The 15743-nt window shown below is 43.6% G+C and overlaps 1 protein-coding gene across 3 annotated transcripts in view; it reads left to right on the forward strand.

Moving 5' to 3' along the window:
• LOC139049718 (uncharacterized) overlaps positions 1-15397 on the forward strand; it is a 61459-nt gene extending 46062 nt beyond the window's left edge. For all 3 annotated transcript variants that reach the window (XM_070525471.1, XM_070525469.1, XM_070525470.1), the window contains exons 10-12: positions 385-506; positions 2977-3525; positions 10349-15397. In XM_070525471.1, coding sequence (XP_070381572.1) covers positions 385-506; positions 2977-3525; positions 10349-11266 — 1589 coding nt within the window. In that variant the 3' untranslated portion in view covers positions 11267-15397. The remainder of the gene's footprint in view (positions 1-384; positions 507-2976; positions 3526-10348) is intronic.
• Positions 15398-15743: the final 346 nt, after the last annotated feature.

Below are 15743 nucleotides of genomic sequence, written 5' to 3' on the forward strand. Positions count from 1 at the left end.
CTCATCATTACAGAATAGTTAAGTATCTGTTTTTATTTTTTGTGCTGTCAGTCATTTTGTCACCGGCTCACAATACACACACACATTGCTGCTGTAAGCATTACCGTAGGGTTCTGTGTCTTTGGCTTAAACAGAAAACAATAGAGAGAGAGAGTACATCCAAATTTTTATTTTTCTAGTTTGGGACTGAAAACGTGGCATATGTATGTAATTTCATGTGCTTACTTCAAATATGAGGTCCATTTCTTTCTCGTTTGGTTCCAATTTTATGCGTTCCCAATTAGTTTTCTAGACACATTTGCAAACAGCAGCTATGCATGCTTTGATTAAAGAGCACGTCTTCGCATAAGTAAATAGATAAGTTCCCCTTCTCTTCTTTAACAGGGTCTGACCTGGATGGAGACGAGTACTCTGTCATCTGGTACGAACCGCTCATTTTCCACAGGAACGATGACCCAATGGACTTTTATGATGATGAAGCTGTGGAGAGTGAAGGTCCTGTTCAGGTCGGCTCCCATTGTTAGCTTCTGGAGTTGCATGCATTTCAGTTTGTGCGACAGGAGATGCATTTTGTAATGGCTTCATTTTCCATTTTCTTTTTGTTTGTCATGTGCTGTGCCGAGTGGATGACTTTGGCAGCCACTGTGCATGCAGCTCTATTCTTGTGAATGCAACTCTATATCAGCAAAAGAGAGAGAAAAAAAGTTAAAGGATGTGAAAGTTAATCGTATATTTAATGGCCAAGTTTAATGATATGTTACATTCCTCTAACCAGCTAATCTGCACTGGGGGAAGAGGGAAAGAAAAAGAAATGGGATGGGTGATGATGATGATGATGATGATGACAGAGGCAAAAGGCAAAACATAATCAACAAGTCTGCTTACCGCCCTATGTTTAGGCCCACACCTTCTAAAGGGACACTAAAGGCAAATATTAAGTCGAGCTAAAGTGATAGATTAGCGCTCAAGAATCTCTAAGGCGCCAGTATTATCGCGAACAGTCTTAACAATCGAGAAATTAAGGTAAATGCAGGACATGATTAGAGACTTCCCCAGGTCATTCAAGCACTTGCCCGACGATGAAAGCGCTCCTCAGTTGAATTCTGTTACTAGTACTCAACCACTCATTGCAATAAACAAAAAAATGCTACTTGGTTAGTTCTATTTCATTCATAGAAAGAAGAACTCAACGAAATTCTTGACGAAATTCTTGACAATGACGCGGTCAGCCGAAAGGTTTCGTTTTCACTCGACTTGACCATGCTTGCGTGTTTCAGTAGTTTCGTTATCGTGTAGTGCTGTGCTTGTTTTGCTGGCTCGCTAAACTCGCACAAACTGCAAGTAGAAGAGAATTCAGCTTCCATGTGATGTCACGGGATGCCCGAACGGTCTACGCCACTTGACCAAAAAGCAGCTGCCGGAGCGAATCCACAGCTCTGTCTTGACTCGGTGCCGCCATCTGTCGGGCGCTGTTTTACTCACTAATGGCAGCAAAGGGTGGTGATGGCCTATGCAACGTCACCACTACCCCGGTTGGGTGGTGGGAGATTTGAATTTCGAAAAATGTATTTGGACCCCTCAGATGCAATTTTCCTTTAAACTAAGTCCTTTCTTGGCACGAAACAAGCGTTGCGAGCTTTCTGGAGTAGTGTTTAAACAGTACACGTCAACTAATTATTTGCCTTTAGTGTCCCTTTAAAAGATCAAGTAAGAACTCGACAGCCTGAAACCTGCGTTTGCACTCATGCCAAGGTCCTACTGTGTCCTGTGAAAGCTATAAACATGGCAACATGCACGCTCCGACACTTAAACAACGGATGCATATTTGGGCAGGCCGTGGTCCTCTTAAATGTTTTTGTGGGGTGATTACATGAGAGATCAAACATGCATGTCTGCTTGATATTTTTGTTTTGCCTGGTTTTTATATTTCGTGTAGGAATACTCAAACTGCATGGAACCAAAAGCTTTATTCCTTAAAAGCCTTCCCAGCTAATCAAAAGAATATTTGAAGGAGGCGGCATGAGCGTCCTCCTATTGATTACAATATTTTCTGATTTCACAGCGAAATTAAATGCAAGCTAAAAACGTTGGGTCAAAAACCTTTTCTGCTCATTTTAATACCCTTCACACTAAATTAGTTCCATGCATTTTTTTTATGCTGGCCACATACAAAGATATGTGTATGTTTGAGTGAGAATTAACTTTTTTTTGGGGGCTGCCATTGTCGGTTAATTAGTACATTGCTTAGTGCATACATGATCGACATTCCCTGCCAAACGAAGTAATAATGAGGTTTTACTGTACTTGTATGGAGGTTTAACTGTATGAAACGTTAGCTGTAGTGCCTAGTTCTAGTGCGATGCTGAGTTCGGCTTCTGGATGCCTTCTAACGCAAAACTTAACTTTCTGTACAGCTGTCTTTGCGTGATCTCGCCTGAAGGACAGACGCCTTGCAGATAAGAACTGTAACATTTAGAACACACAGTGTATCTTTCGAGCGGGGCAGCAGCGAAATGGTTCGGCGAAGGAAGCGAAACTGTGCTGAAATCTAACTGAAGTTGTCAGTGCTGCTGCGATTATCTTCAAGCTCTTAACCAGATTCTCAGAATTGCTAGAAATGTGGCGCTTTCCTGTAGGAGGTGGGAGTGGTGTCGATGCCATCTTGGAGGCTAGAAGTGCTCATTAGCCTGCCTGTTTCCTGACTCAGTATATACTTTCAGGAATTTTTGTGTGGCAAAAAGAGAAACTGAAGCATGAAACCGAAGAAAGTTTCAATATAACACGTTAGATTTGCTATCAGAAAGTGTTTGAAGAGCCAGGTTGGCAAAGTATGAATTGTAACCACTGATAGTGGGCTATTGATCAGAATACGCATGAGCAGGAAAATGTTAAGGCATGATTGTTCAGTGACTAATCTTTGGTGGACTTGAGTGAAATGTCATCTGTACTTCAGCCATACCCGGTGGTCTGTTGCAGGTGGAACACATGGTTGACTTTGTGTGCAAGTACATCCTGCACGACGTTGTAGGTCTTATCAGCAATGCTCACCTTGCCTGGGCAGACTGGTTGCGTGAAGGCGTGAAGTCAAACATGTGCAAAAAGCTCGCCCACAAAGTGTCACGTGCTGTTGACTTTGCCAAACTGGGGCGGCCCGAGAGCCTCTCAATGAGTGAGAAGCCGGCTGCTTATCCGGATTTCATGCAGAAGCACAGTGAGAAGGACACATACCTCTCCCGGAGTGTGCTCGGCAAACTTTACCGCAAGCTGGGCGGAATGGTTCTGGACAGCGTGGGACCCGTGGCTGATGTGAAGCCCGACTGTCGGCTAATCATTGAGGGTCACGAGGAGCACATGGAAGTGGCAAGGCAGGCTCTGGCAAAGTACCGGCTGCGGATTCGATCGCTTTTGGCTACGTATGGCATCACATCGGAGATCGAGGCACTCTCTGGCGCTGTGATGACCATGGATCCCCGCATCTCTGAGAAGCACGACCACACAGATGTGGCCGTGGTTGTGGAAACGCAGGTAAAGTTCATGAGCTGTTGCTTTTCATTTGCTATGATTTGACACCTGAGGCGCAGGAGGGGGATGAGTGCCATTGAGATAACTAGGAACAGACTCACACCCAGTTTGCCTGCCTTAGGTGTAATATAATGCGACTAGGAATTTTAGTTGTGTGTGGTAGATCAGCATTTGCTGCAACCTGCAAAGATCTCGATTTTTTTGAATATGTCTGCAAGTCTTGGACAAGGTTAAAATGAGAAGCTAGCACATGCTTTGCCCTTACCTGTGTTCCGCTATTTTATACTCATTGTAGGTACTGATATAGTTACTGGCCCATTTCATTATCTTAGTACTGCAGTATATTCCCCTTAAATTGCATATACAATTAGCTGATTCTATTGATAAACTGACAAATTTCTGGACTTTTATTTACCGTATTTACTGGTGTAGTTTGTGCACATATTCTTTTTAGAATTTAGGGCTTCAAAGAGGGGGTGCGGTGCGAAAAAAATACGCGTAGATTTCATGAACATGTCTGAAATAAAGTGTAAATAGTCCTAATGCTCAACCTTTCTGTACCGACGTGGGAGCGGCCTGCTACATGCCGATGCTCGTTCCGAAGGACTTGAAAAAAGTTTTACCATACCATACTAATAGCCCTAATGTGGAATATGCATTAAAAAAAAATTGGAGTATCATAGCACGTGCAAAGAGTATATGTTTATTTAACAGAACACATACTTTAACCTGCCAAATCTAGTCCAAGGCTAGTCAGAATCGCCGGCTGAGAAACCCAACTCTGATTCATCCTCATAGCTGCCGTCACCGGCCTCGTGTGAGCGAACTCTTCTGCTTTTTCCAGCACCGAACGGTGGCACGGTTCCTATTTTTTTTTTTTCGACAAACTGTAACAGTGAGTTTGAACTTTGCCGGATAGTTATTATAGCCCATCTCAACCAAGATACGACCGGCTGACGGCGAAACTTGCACTACTGAAATCAACCAAAGGTGGTTTCCATCGCAGTGCGGATGCAGAGAAAGAGTGGCAAGGCTGGTGTGACCGCTGCGGAGCTGCTGCTGTTACGCCCTCGCACACCTCCGATGCAGAATATTCCGACTTTGATTGTGCTGCTGTGCACTGTGAAAGAGGAGGGGGAAGGCGGAGGGAGGCGCACATTCCAGCAGTTCCGACGATCCGCAGAACGGAAGAAAGAAGGAATGTGTATGTTTCAGGAAGGGCTGAGTAGGGACGGTGTTATCGGGAGGATCGACGCACACTTACTCCGGTGGTTCGCGTGTTGGGGGCTTCTGGAGGAAAGAACGAAGGGACTAGGCATGTGGCCGCCTGTACAGTCTGACTGCGGGGCGCGGCCGCGAAATGTTTGCTTTTTGCGTGTGCACTGGCGGGCTGACGGGGCATGCAAAATGTGCGAGTAAATTTTTGTCTTTCATAAACGTGGCTAAAAATTAGGGGTGCACAAATTATGCAAGGGTGCAAATTATTCAAGTAAATACGGTAGTTTTTCATTGAGTTGGGGAAGTGCCCTCCCACTAGAACTTGTAATAATTCAAAGGCTGCTTAGTTTTTTTGCTGTTGATACATTTGACATTGTTTTTAGTAGCACCCTGCTTTGTATGCTTTCGGCACTGTATTGAAGAAACGTCACACTTAAATAAATTAAATTGTGGACTTTTACATAGCAAAACCACAATACGATTATGAGGCACACCGTAGTGGAGGATTGTAAATTAATTCAACCAAAATAAAGTTACTTCACTCACTCACTCACTCACCGGGGTTCTTTAGCGTTCACCCAATGCACAGGTACGCTGGCGTTTAAATATCACACTTCATGGCACCACATTATTATGCAGAAGTATGCATCTCTCCACGTCTTCGAAGCAGCTATAGATTGTGCGAAACATATCTGTGGGCATTGCAGGCCATTGCGTTGCAGGGCAAGCAGTCGGAACATGTAATCACATTGTGGTTCTGATGAAAGCATTGCACATCTCATTCATAGAAACAGTATGACGTTGCATAAATGGCAAACTGTATTCTCAGGTCGGCAGTGAAGTTGGTAAAAAATGACACAGGCTGACTGTGGCAGGCCCCTTTCATAGAATATACGTGCATGACCTCCAACTATGTACGGTAGACATTGTTAATTCCGCTCTGACGGGGCTTATTAAATTGATCTTAACTAGATACAGCGAGTGTAAACGAATAAGATGCGTTTGCTCAAATTTGCCCAATTCTAACACGTCCCCGATTTCAAAACACACAAAATTTTTATGGATTCGAAATAGAAAACTAATCTAGGAATGATATTAGCGCCCCTAAACAAAATAAAAATCTAACATGCACTCAATTTTTTAGCAAGAAAGATGTAGCATGCCTTGAATCGTGGCAATAAGAAAAACAATGAAAACCACAAATTTTACCTTCATAGAACACAAATATATTTCATAGGTGCATGTCCGTTGTCATTACTTTCAGGCAACACTTCAACAATTGCAAACGGGATGGTGGCTCATGCCTACACTAACCATTTTATTACGTAATCTTGGACTGAATGAATACCCTAAAACTAGTGCAAAATATTCTCGTGTGCACATTTTCAAGGGCTTGAACTATGTGTATAAAAGTGCATCAAATTTTAATTCTTTTAAGTTTATTTTCTTTTTATTGTTGTTATTCATGAATGAAGAGTACATATATACCAACGCAAAATATTTTTTTCTCGCTTTGCGGTCACCCTAGAAAAATTACGGTAAATTTTTTTCGATATAGGTCCCTTCGGAAGAATTGGAATTTGCAATAAAAAAAATTGACCCTGAATGGGGTAAATGCTGGCAAGTGTTCAGTAAATTTTATTTGTGACTGTAGTGAGTTGGCATTTCTGTAGCATGAGGCCACTTGTCTTGGAATGTTCCTTGTGATTCTAAAAACTTGATGCATGTGGCCAACTGATAAAAAATATGGGCAGAAACTCCCCACTGGTCATTTGTCGTATAGTGCGTAGTATTCCTTGGAATCATTACTTGTGAAACTTACACTGTACCCTTGGAACTAAGACTGCCCTGTGTTGTACGATAAGCAACTCCAATAAATATCACATGCACTATAACGATCTCCCCAGTAAACTCGTTTTTACCACCAACCTTTTTTTTTTCTTGCATATTTTCCTTGCCGATGTGCTCGCCTGGGTTCCAACTTGTCCCCTTCAGAAGCTTCTTGCAGTTTTTGGAGATGCGATTCTCTTGCTGCTTGCGTTTTCCACGCTGCCTGCATTCTAACTGCGCTTCCATAGAGGCTACATTTCGTGCAAGTCTCCTCACTGCATTTTGACGTCTCCGTTCCTTTTACTGAGCAGTTTCTTGGGGAGCGGCATAGTCACAGAATTTTCATACAGTCGAGCACACATATAATGGCCCCACTTAAGACAAACTTTCGCTTAAAATGAACGAGACCTGTGTGACCGCCAATATATAAATTATTTCAACGGGATAAAATCGCACATATAATGAACGTCTTTAGGCCTTTTGGTCGAACGGCATAAACCCGGCGTCATGATGCGAGATAACGATGATCTCCGACCCCTTTGCGCGTGCAGTCTGTTTTCCCAAGCCCTCTCGCAGGCGAACGAGCCGTTTCGTGCCCCACAACCCTCTCCCCACTGTCACGTGCTGTCCATGAGTGTCTGTGTGTGGCTTCCAAGGTCACTCTGCCCATCCTCGCAATTCCGCCCCCATCTCCTCACTCCTCCTTGCAACTCCCTCGTCTCAACGGGCACGCTTACAGGGCCAGCTGAAGTTTTGAAGTTTCGTTTTCTAGCCGTTGCCGGTGAAGCCGGCATCTCCACACTAGTCTCCATGCTTCTTCGCTTTTGCAAGTTGTTCTATCCGTGCCTGAGTTGTATTCAAGATGGTGGACGGGAATGCTGTGCCTGCAGCGGTCACGAAACGGAAAACACTGGACATGGCAAAGAAGTGAGCCATTTTGAGGGAACTGTGTCAAGGTGCCAAATACCGAGTTGGTGAAGAGGTACAATATGTCGAAATCAACCATCTTGACGATTGTAAAGAGCAAGGAAAAGATTGCCGGCTTTAATGCCGACTTGATGAACAAAAAGCGCCTGCGGAAGGCCATCTATGCTGACGTAGAGGATGTGCTGCTTAAGTGGTTCTTCGATGCATGGGCTCGCACCGTGCTGATAAGTGTACCAATGATGCTGGGCAAAGCCAAAAACTTTGCGTTCATGCGAGGTTTTCCTGACTTCTTCCCAGGCAATGGCTGGCTACATTGATTCAAAGTGCGGCATGGGATTGCTTTTAAATCAGTTGTCAGCGAGGTGGCTTCGGTAATTGACCAAGACGTTGCCACTTGGCTTGTAAGAAACGGAGTCGTTATTGCAAGCTACGCGGAGCAGGAAGTGCATAACACAGACGAAACTGCGTTATTTTATCGGATGCTGCCGGACAAGACGCACACCAGGAAAGGCGACTTGTGCGCTGGCGGCAAGCACAGTAAAGTGCTCATTACAGTACTTCTGTGTGCTAGTATGGATGGCTGCGACCGATGCGTGCCCTTTGTAATCGGAAAATCGAAGAAGCCGCATTGCTTTTGTGGTTATTTACCCGTGCACTACATGCACAATACTAAGGCGTGGATGACATGCAATTTATTCGCAGAGTGGCTTGACGAGTTTGACTGCAACATGCAGAGGCAAGGTAAGCACGTGCTGCTCGTGTTCGACAGTTGCTCAGCGTACCACGTGCGACCTTCTCTTGACGGCAGTCGCTCTACTCTTCTGCCACCCAATACCACTTCTAAAGTGCAGCTGCTTGATATGGGCATAATACGTGCACTTAAGGCATCATATAGGCACCACATTGTGGAGCACTTGCTTATCGCTATTGACCGCCCGGTCGCCAACTTGCCACTTCGAATTTCACTGTATTCAGCCGTTGAGATGGTGAAGGCGGCCTGGGTGGAGGTGACGGCCACTTGTGTGTGGAATTTTCCACAAGGCCGGTTTCATCAACGCAGTAGCTGATGCTGAGCCTGATGCTTCCGAAGACGATCGGTCTGGCAGCGATTTGTGGCAACGCATCGTTGATTCCAACATGGGGAACCACGGCATTGGTTGGGACGACTTTGTTTCTGTTAATAAAAACGCTGATGTTGTGGAACCGAGAACAGACGAGGGCATCATTCGTGAAGTGCAGGTGGAGACCGCCGTGGAGGAATCGAATGACTATGAAACTTTGGGATCCAGCACCCACAAGCGCACCTGTAGCAATGGCCTACACAGAGGGCCTCAGGCAACTTGTCTATACGAAGGGCCTTGGTGTACAGCGTGCTTCTGCTTTAAATAAACTGGTCAGATCTTGTCAGATCTACACTGTAGAAAGAGACGAGCATCACAGACTTTTGTAAAGAAATAAATTGTGTGTTGACTGGCCGCTTTTTTTAAGCTGCGGTCCACTTACTCCGTACTTCGGGATATAACGAACTGACATCGCGTGATGCTTAGTTTCGTTATAAGCGGGCTCAACCGTATTCGAAGTAATAGAAGCGGTGAATTTACCCAAAAGTTGTTTTCTGGCCTATGATGTGACGCAGATTCCCCACTGTTGAGTGCACCTGTTGCGTGTCGGGAAATTTTAATAGCTTAAGCTGTAGGGTTCCCTAGAATAATTGCTAGAGGGAGCTCTGGCCCTCTGATAGTTCGGCCACTATGGAATTGATAGTACATGGATTTGACTGATCTTCATGCTTGTGACTTCAGACATTCTTGTGACATTGTTTATTGTGCTTTATCTGCCTTCATTGTCCTAAATTTCAAAATGATCTAATCTTGTAGGCATATGGAAGACCCTATGAATACTCACAATTGCTACTAATTGCAGTGGTTCAGCATGTTGAAGTGGCCATATTGAAACGCACCAAGCATCTCAACGAGCTCGTTTGTAATCAATGAGAAAGTCATGTGGGTGTTCTGCGTCGCTTGTTGATGTATGCATTTGTGGTGTAATGGTTTCAATATCGGGCTTCTATACTAGATGTCCTGTGTTCAGATCCTGCCGTCAAGCCGTTTTAATGGTGTTTATTTAATGTCTATAACAGAGTACTGTGTTTAAAATAATGAGTTTACAAAATCGTGAAGTCGTTTGAAGCCAGAAGGACAAAGTTTAGACATATCATGTATTAACCATCATTTGCATGTTGGCTGAACCACCGCACTTGCAGCTCCCATAGGCACTAGCACTATTATTGTAGGAAACTCTTTATTTAGGCTGTGGGCGGATGTGTGTCAGCACCTGCCAGCTTTCAGGCAAAATATTGTGTCGGAGGTTTGTGCACCCACAAGCAGATAGTGCTTAGTGCACAAAAGTTTGTGGGGTCACAGAAGTACTCCTATCCAAGCGTAGATGGTGCTATGGGTTATTTGGGACACCAAACGGAAGAACGAGTGGAATGGAGCAGGCAGTGATCCAGGGCACCTAGCCAAAGAATGCTACCATGATTGTCTAAATTGTGCTAGAGCTTTCACATAACACGCACGCGCGCACACACACACACTTTATTCAACCACCATTATATCTTTGTTCACTTCACCTGTTGTGCCCAAGACAGCTATCACAGGATGGTGTGTGCTGAAGCGTGGTATATACATCTCTGTGCCCCTTGTCACCTAGTAGCGCGGTGCTGAGGATAGTTACTTCTTTACCATGCTGCAGGTCCGAGTTAGCTTCCTTACAGGGGACTAAATGAATGATCTTTCTTGGAGTAGGCAAAAAATGCTGTTGCATTAAACGCTTCGATGTCCTTTTGCAGGTGAAGCACATTATGGAGCGCACGCGTGTCGACTTCTGTGATGGCCTCAGCAGTGACTACAAAGAGGCAAAGCGTCGTGCATCGGCCTGGTACTGTTGCGCCTACGAACAAGGTGCGCAAGCTGAAGGCTTTGCCTGGTCTGTAGCGGAGGAGCTTTTAAACATTCTGCAGTGCGCAGCTCCGACCAATGGACCTGCACGGGGAAGCATAAGAGATCGTGTGACCCATGCGCTGACTCCACGAAGCGACCAGGTGGATATTCCTTTCCAGACTGCTCTTTTAAACAATGCCCTGAAGCTTCTGATACGTTGGCTCAAGAGCAACACGGAAATCCTTTGGGACACCGACAAGGCAGCTGCACCACCCTACGTGAAACATGTGACTCGCGTGCTGCATAAAACACTGGAGCAGCTTGAAAAGAACTTCGGCCTTGCACGAGTCCAAAAGCAGCCCAGCGTAGTGCTTGTAAATGTCCTGAAAAACTTGGTACTCTGTGCACAGCCTAAAAGTGGCAAGCCTGAGTGTGCTTTGGCTGACCTGGCTGAGCGGACGCTCCACCGGCTTCTGTATCCTGGCAAGGTGAAAGACGATCTTCCTTTAGAGTCCGTGACACCCGTGGGACCAACACAGACACAGGTTGTGCTTCTGCCGATGCGGGATGACAACGACTTCTTTCTGGCGATTGTGCGGCAAGAAAAGCGGTTCCAGGGTCTGTTGCTACACTGGATGCAGCTTGAGAAGGTAAAAATTATGACCTGGCAGGATGCCCGTGGTGATTGGTTCTTCAAGCTCATGGTCACGGGAAGCCCTTGGGCCCTTGATAGGCTCAAGCAAACCATAATCCATGAAAGATTCCATGAGGAGCTGAAAAAGATCCTTTTGGACCAAGAGGATATTGATGAAGAAAAGCAGTGTTGAACTGGTGGTTAACTAATTTCACGGCAGGACTGTGGTTTTTTCAATGGAGGTACAATGAGTTGTGTGGAGCTTTTGATAGGGTGGTGTGCATAACTGGTAAAGGAGTGCATTCAGTATGGGAGATGTAACTTATATAAAATTAATAATTAATGAGCTGTTCACACGAGTAGCTCAAAAGAAACCTGTTACACAAAGTGGATATCGAGAAGTAAAGCTGCATTGAGCTGTTGCATTTTGCGGTGAGGCTGTGGTTCGATGCAGTTGGAGCAACAGTGAGTCTATGTAGGTCTTTAGTGATGTTGCGAGCATTGCTGGTGAAGGGGTGCATTCAGTATGGGAGCTACAAGTTCTGTTGTAAAATTCACAGTTTGCTGTTTTAATGTTTAGTTTTATATGGTGGAGACAAGCAGGCAAAAAGGAATGTCAATTGCTTGGGCTTGTTTTGTTTTATTGGTGGCCATCTCTGAAAACAGGCTGTGTACTGTGTTTACTCAATTCTAGTGCAATAAATTTACATTCTCTGAAGGCAAATTCTGCAAGTTTCACGTTGGCTACAAAAAAAAAAGAAAGAAAGAAAAAAGAAAGCCACGAGGCATTCTACTTGTTAAGAAATCTGCGTAGTAAAATTTGGTATATACAGTATTACAGTATAAGTGTAACAGTTATATACAGTATAAGTGTAATTTTTCTATTTATTGTTAGTACCAGTTGGAGAAAGAATCCTAAATATTTGAAGCCACACTCTGAGTATACCAGGCGTTCTTGTATAAATTGTGCATAATTTTTTTATTACCTTTAGCAGATCACACACTTCTGGTGCTTCAGCTGGATTATAGGCTAAGAGGTGGACGTTACTTGCATGAGAAGTTGTAATGCACATTCAACTAATTAAAATTTCACTAAGCAAGGTAACCAGTTTGTTACTGAAACATGAGAGTGGAGTTTGGAGGAAAAGGAGAATGAAGACGTGCGGTACTGTGAACTGCTTTTGCTGAGCGATGCCTTTGCATTCATCATCTTGTATATAAATGCGATCCATCATCACAATACATTTTATTTAGTCTATTATGAATTTCGTTTTATTTCGCAAATAATGTCTGCCTCTTGGAGAAGTCCAGTTCAAGAATTAGAATTGTGCGATCTGCCACAATAAAGTTAAAAATAAAAAAAATTGTATAGTCTAAAAACAAAAACACCTGGTAGAATACATTGTAAATGTATTTGCCCCAATTTTCATCAACTCTTTTCTTACTGTCTAAAATGTGCTCAATTTCAGTGCTTTTGTGTTTTGGCATTTTATTTCAAGACATGTTGGTCATAACATACATTGTGGCACATAAACTTTAGCCTAATCGTTGCGGTTGTCATGGAAGCAGAAATTATTGCTCCAATTGTTTTTAAGGATTCTTGGGTGAAATTTTAATAGCACCACTTTAAAAAGCATAAATGAAAAGAATAGTTTGATTTTTACTGTCTTAAATTAATTTCTGTGTTAAATTTAATTCAGAGTTACTTGGCCGAACGGCACCACTGTGTGTCAATAAATAACTGTGCACACTAGCAAAAATTAGACATGTTGTGTTTGAGTGCTTTCTCTTTCTAATGTAGTTATGACATCTTGAGTGTTTATATGTTATGGTTTTGAACTGTGATTTCAAATTTTGCGTACGACTCACTCTTATGTACGGCATGTTGCTGCCTTTGTGCCAAGGGGGTGGCGGGGCTAGTCAAGCTGCAGATATGCAGCTTTTACCCTGATATCCTTGCCATAAATGGTACATCCTCTTGTGGTACAATTGTACTGATGTGGCGAAACAAACCAAATCTTAAAACAAAATCTCAAGGTACTGAGAGTAAAAAATAAAGGCCTGAAATATGCAGAACATGTGCCCTGCTCCTGGTTTTCCACTTCTCCAAGTTAGGCTATGCAAGAAAAAATTGCACCTTTGGGAGCATGAATGAATGAATAAAGCCTTTATTTTAAGGAAGGGGACGGCTCTAGGCCGCTGATGGGGATTAGGAGGGAAGGGAATGTGGGTACCCAGACTGTTGGCTGAAACACTTCTTCATCTCAGTCTGGGATCTTCCGCTTTATGCAGGCTCAGGTGCATGTTCAGTTCCGCCGCTCTCACGTGGGCTGATCGACCCCTTCTACACTACTCGAAACATGAAAATTGGCCATTGTGGTGCCCTTGCTATGCGAAAAATGCCTGTGCCAGCTTTTGTCTTCACTACTGCTGTCATTCGAAAAGTATGTAGCCAAGCCAACCGAAGTACAGATTTTGCATTGTTCGATTGGCAAATTGCTAGCAGCACTGGAGGCCAGGTTCAACGATGCATCCCAATTAATATTTTTTTAGACTTCCTAATGTGCCATAAATTGCCACATCTGTGCATATCACCAATCCATGGCATTGCTTGCAGAGCATTTCCGATGGCAATGTCTAATGTGTCTGAAAGCTGTTCATAAAATTTACATATTTTTTTTTAGAGGGGGGGGGGGGAGTATCTGGCAAGGAAAGAGCTAACATGTGCAGATCTCAACCACCAAAGTGACTGAGCTCTGTGGGAAAGCCAGCCTATATGTGTTGTGGGAGACCACATGGGTTACTAAGTACAATTCTGAGAATAGTACAAGTTATCCTGGCCACATTATTCCAGTACTAGTGTTTAATGACCTGTTCTGCGGAGCTATTGCTGTCTGCACAGGTAATTTCTGTAAGGATGAATTTGCAATGGTGAAACATTCTATGTGTCTAAAGCTTTGTGTTGTGCAATTATTTCTCACTGCAAGTCCAAGTTGTCTAAAGCCTCTCTTGCATTGTAGTTGTTCAAATGTGGTATATATTTCTTTCGGCAGCAGTGTCCACTTTTCCTCTTGTGACACTATGCTGTCTGAGAAACTGAATAATTCAGGGGAGAATTTTGCGCGTTTTTATAAGTCATGGATTCTTGGGACATATATATGCAATAGGAAAATGGTTATGAAGCTTCATAAGTTTATCCAATGTTGCCGCACTGTACGTTTGAGTGCATGCTTTTGCATCTTGTGCAAGGCTCTTCTTCAAAAAACTGACAAACTTCACTACAATTCAGAAAGAGAGTTTCCACTTGCGTATGGTGTTTTCATATGTGCACTTTTGACTTTTAACTCTGCCATTTGCCGTACAATATGACTGCCACTCTGTGCGTAGTCATGAAATATATCCATGAACAGCTTAGTGCAGCCTTTGTGGTTATTTGCTTGCATTCCCTGCTGGAAGAATCTCTTATAAAGGCAAGGAATTGTGGACTGAAATCGTTCATTGAGTCACCATAAATGCAACACAAGTACTCTTGTTTATTGAAGCTCTTCCATATCTCTGCTTCAGTAATGCTCCTTAGTGAACCCTGAGCTCCATGTCATAATAGGGCACCTCTAGCATGTGCACTTAAAAACACTGGCTAGGAGAGGTGTTACTAGAACAGCACATTGGAGGTATCATGAAGTACTACCAAGCATGGTTGTTGAAGGTAAATGGCCACTTGATACAAGGAGCAAGAGCCTGTCGAGGCCTTCTATGATTAGAGCCATAATGTCGGCAGTCGTACTTCATTTTTAATTTGGTTAACCAGGGAGCCTTCACCCATCACATATATTGCCAAGCTGAACCATGGCATCAGTTTGTGCCTGTGAATGATTTTTCTTTATATTTTTTCTGACAAAAGAGGCAAGCCTCCATGAGTTGTATAAGAGGTCATGTATTCCACGTGGAAAAATATTTTTATATGTGTTGGATCCATTATCACCTTTCGGTGAATTCAGAGCTTAATGGCATTGGAGGGCTTGAGTGCCTGAGCTGCGTATATGTATATTGAGTTGCAGTGTTAAGGTGTTGGGTGCAAGATAAGCCGAATGTGTTGATTTGTCAGATGATATATTTTTTGTTGCTCACTGTGAACTTTTGCTTTGTTGTTATTTTCGCAGCCATATGATTACTATTTGTTTGCGATGCTGTGTTCATGTTGCTTCTGGCTACAAAGGGTGTAGCTACTTACTATATGGTATTTTCTCTTAATGTAAACCTTCCAATGTCCCACATTTCTTGTTGACTGATGTATGGCATTGTCATAAAGCATGATCAAGCCTTTGTTGTGCTGTTTTACATCGTGAGCTGTTATGGGCTTCCAACAGCTGTTTCTGGTGGCGATCGTGTCCGCTGCCACCGCCGGTGTCTGTCTGTCGCAGCTATCGCTGACAATGAGAGAAAAGAATACCCAGTTCCTGCCGGCATCGAACCTGGGCCCATTGCATGGGAATCGGCTACTCTACCGCTGAGCCACGCCAGCACTTTCTTTTCTTTATTGCATGGAATTATGAGTAGTGTCAAACAAATATTGCTACATTACATCTGAACATACATGAGAAACAAATGCACACTTGGTGCACATTGGTGGTGCACAAATGCACATTGGACGCAGTCCAATGAAAGTTCAA

This window comes from Dermacentor albipictus, chromosome 9, assembly GCF_038994185.2.
Source record: "Dermacentor albipictus isolate Rhodes 1998 colony chromosome 9, USDA_Dalb.pri_finalv2, whole genome shotgun sequence".
Lineage (NCBI taxonomy): Eukaryota > Metazoa > Arthropoda > Arachnida > Ixodida > Ixodidae > Dermacentor > Dermacentor albipictus.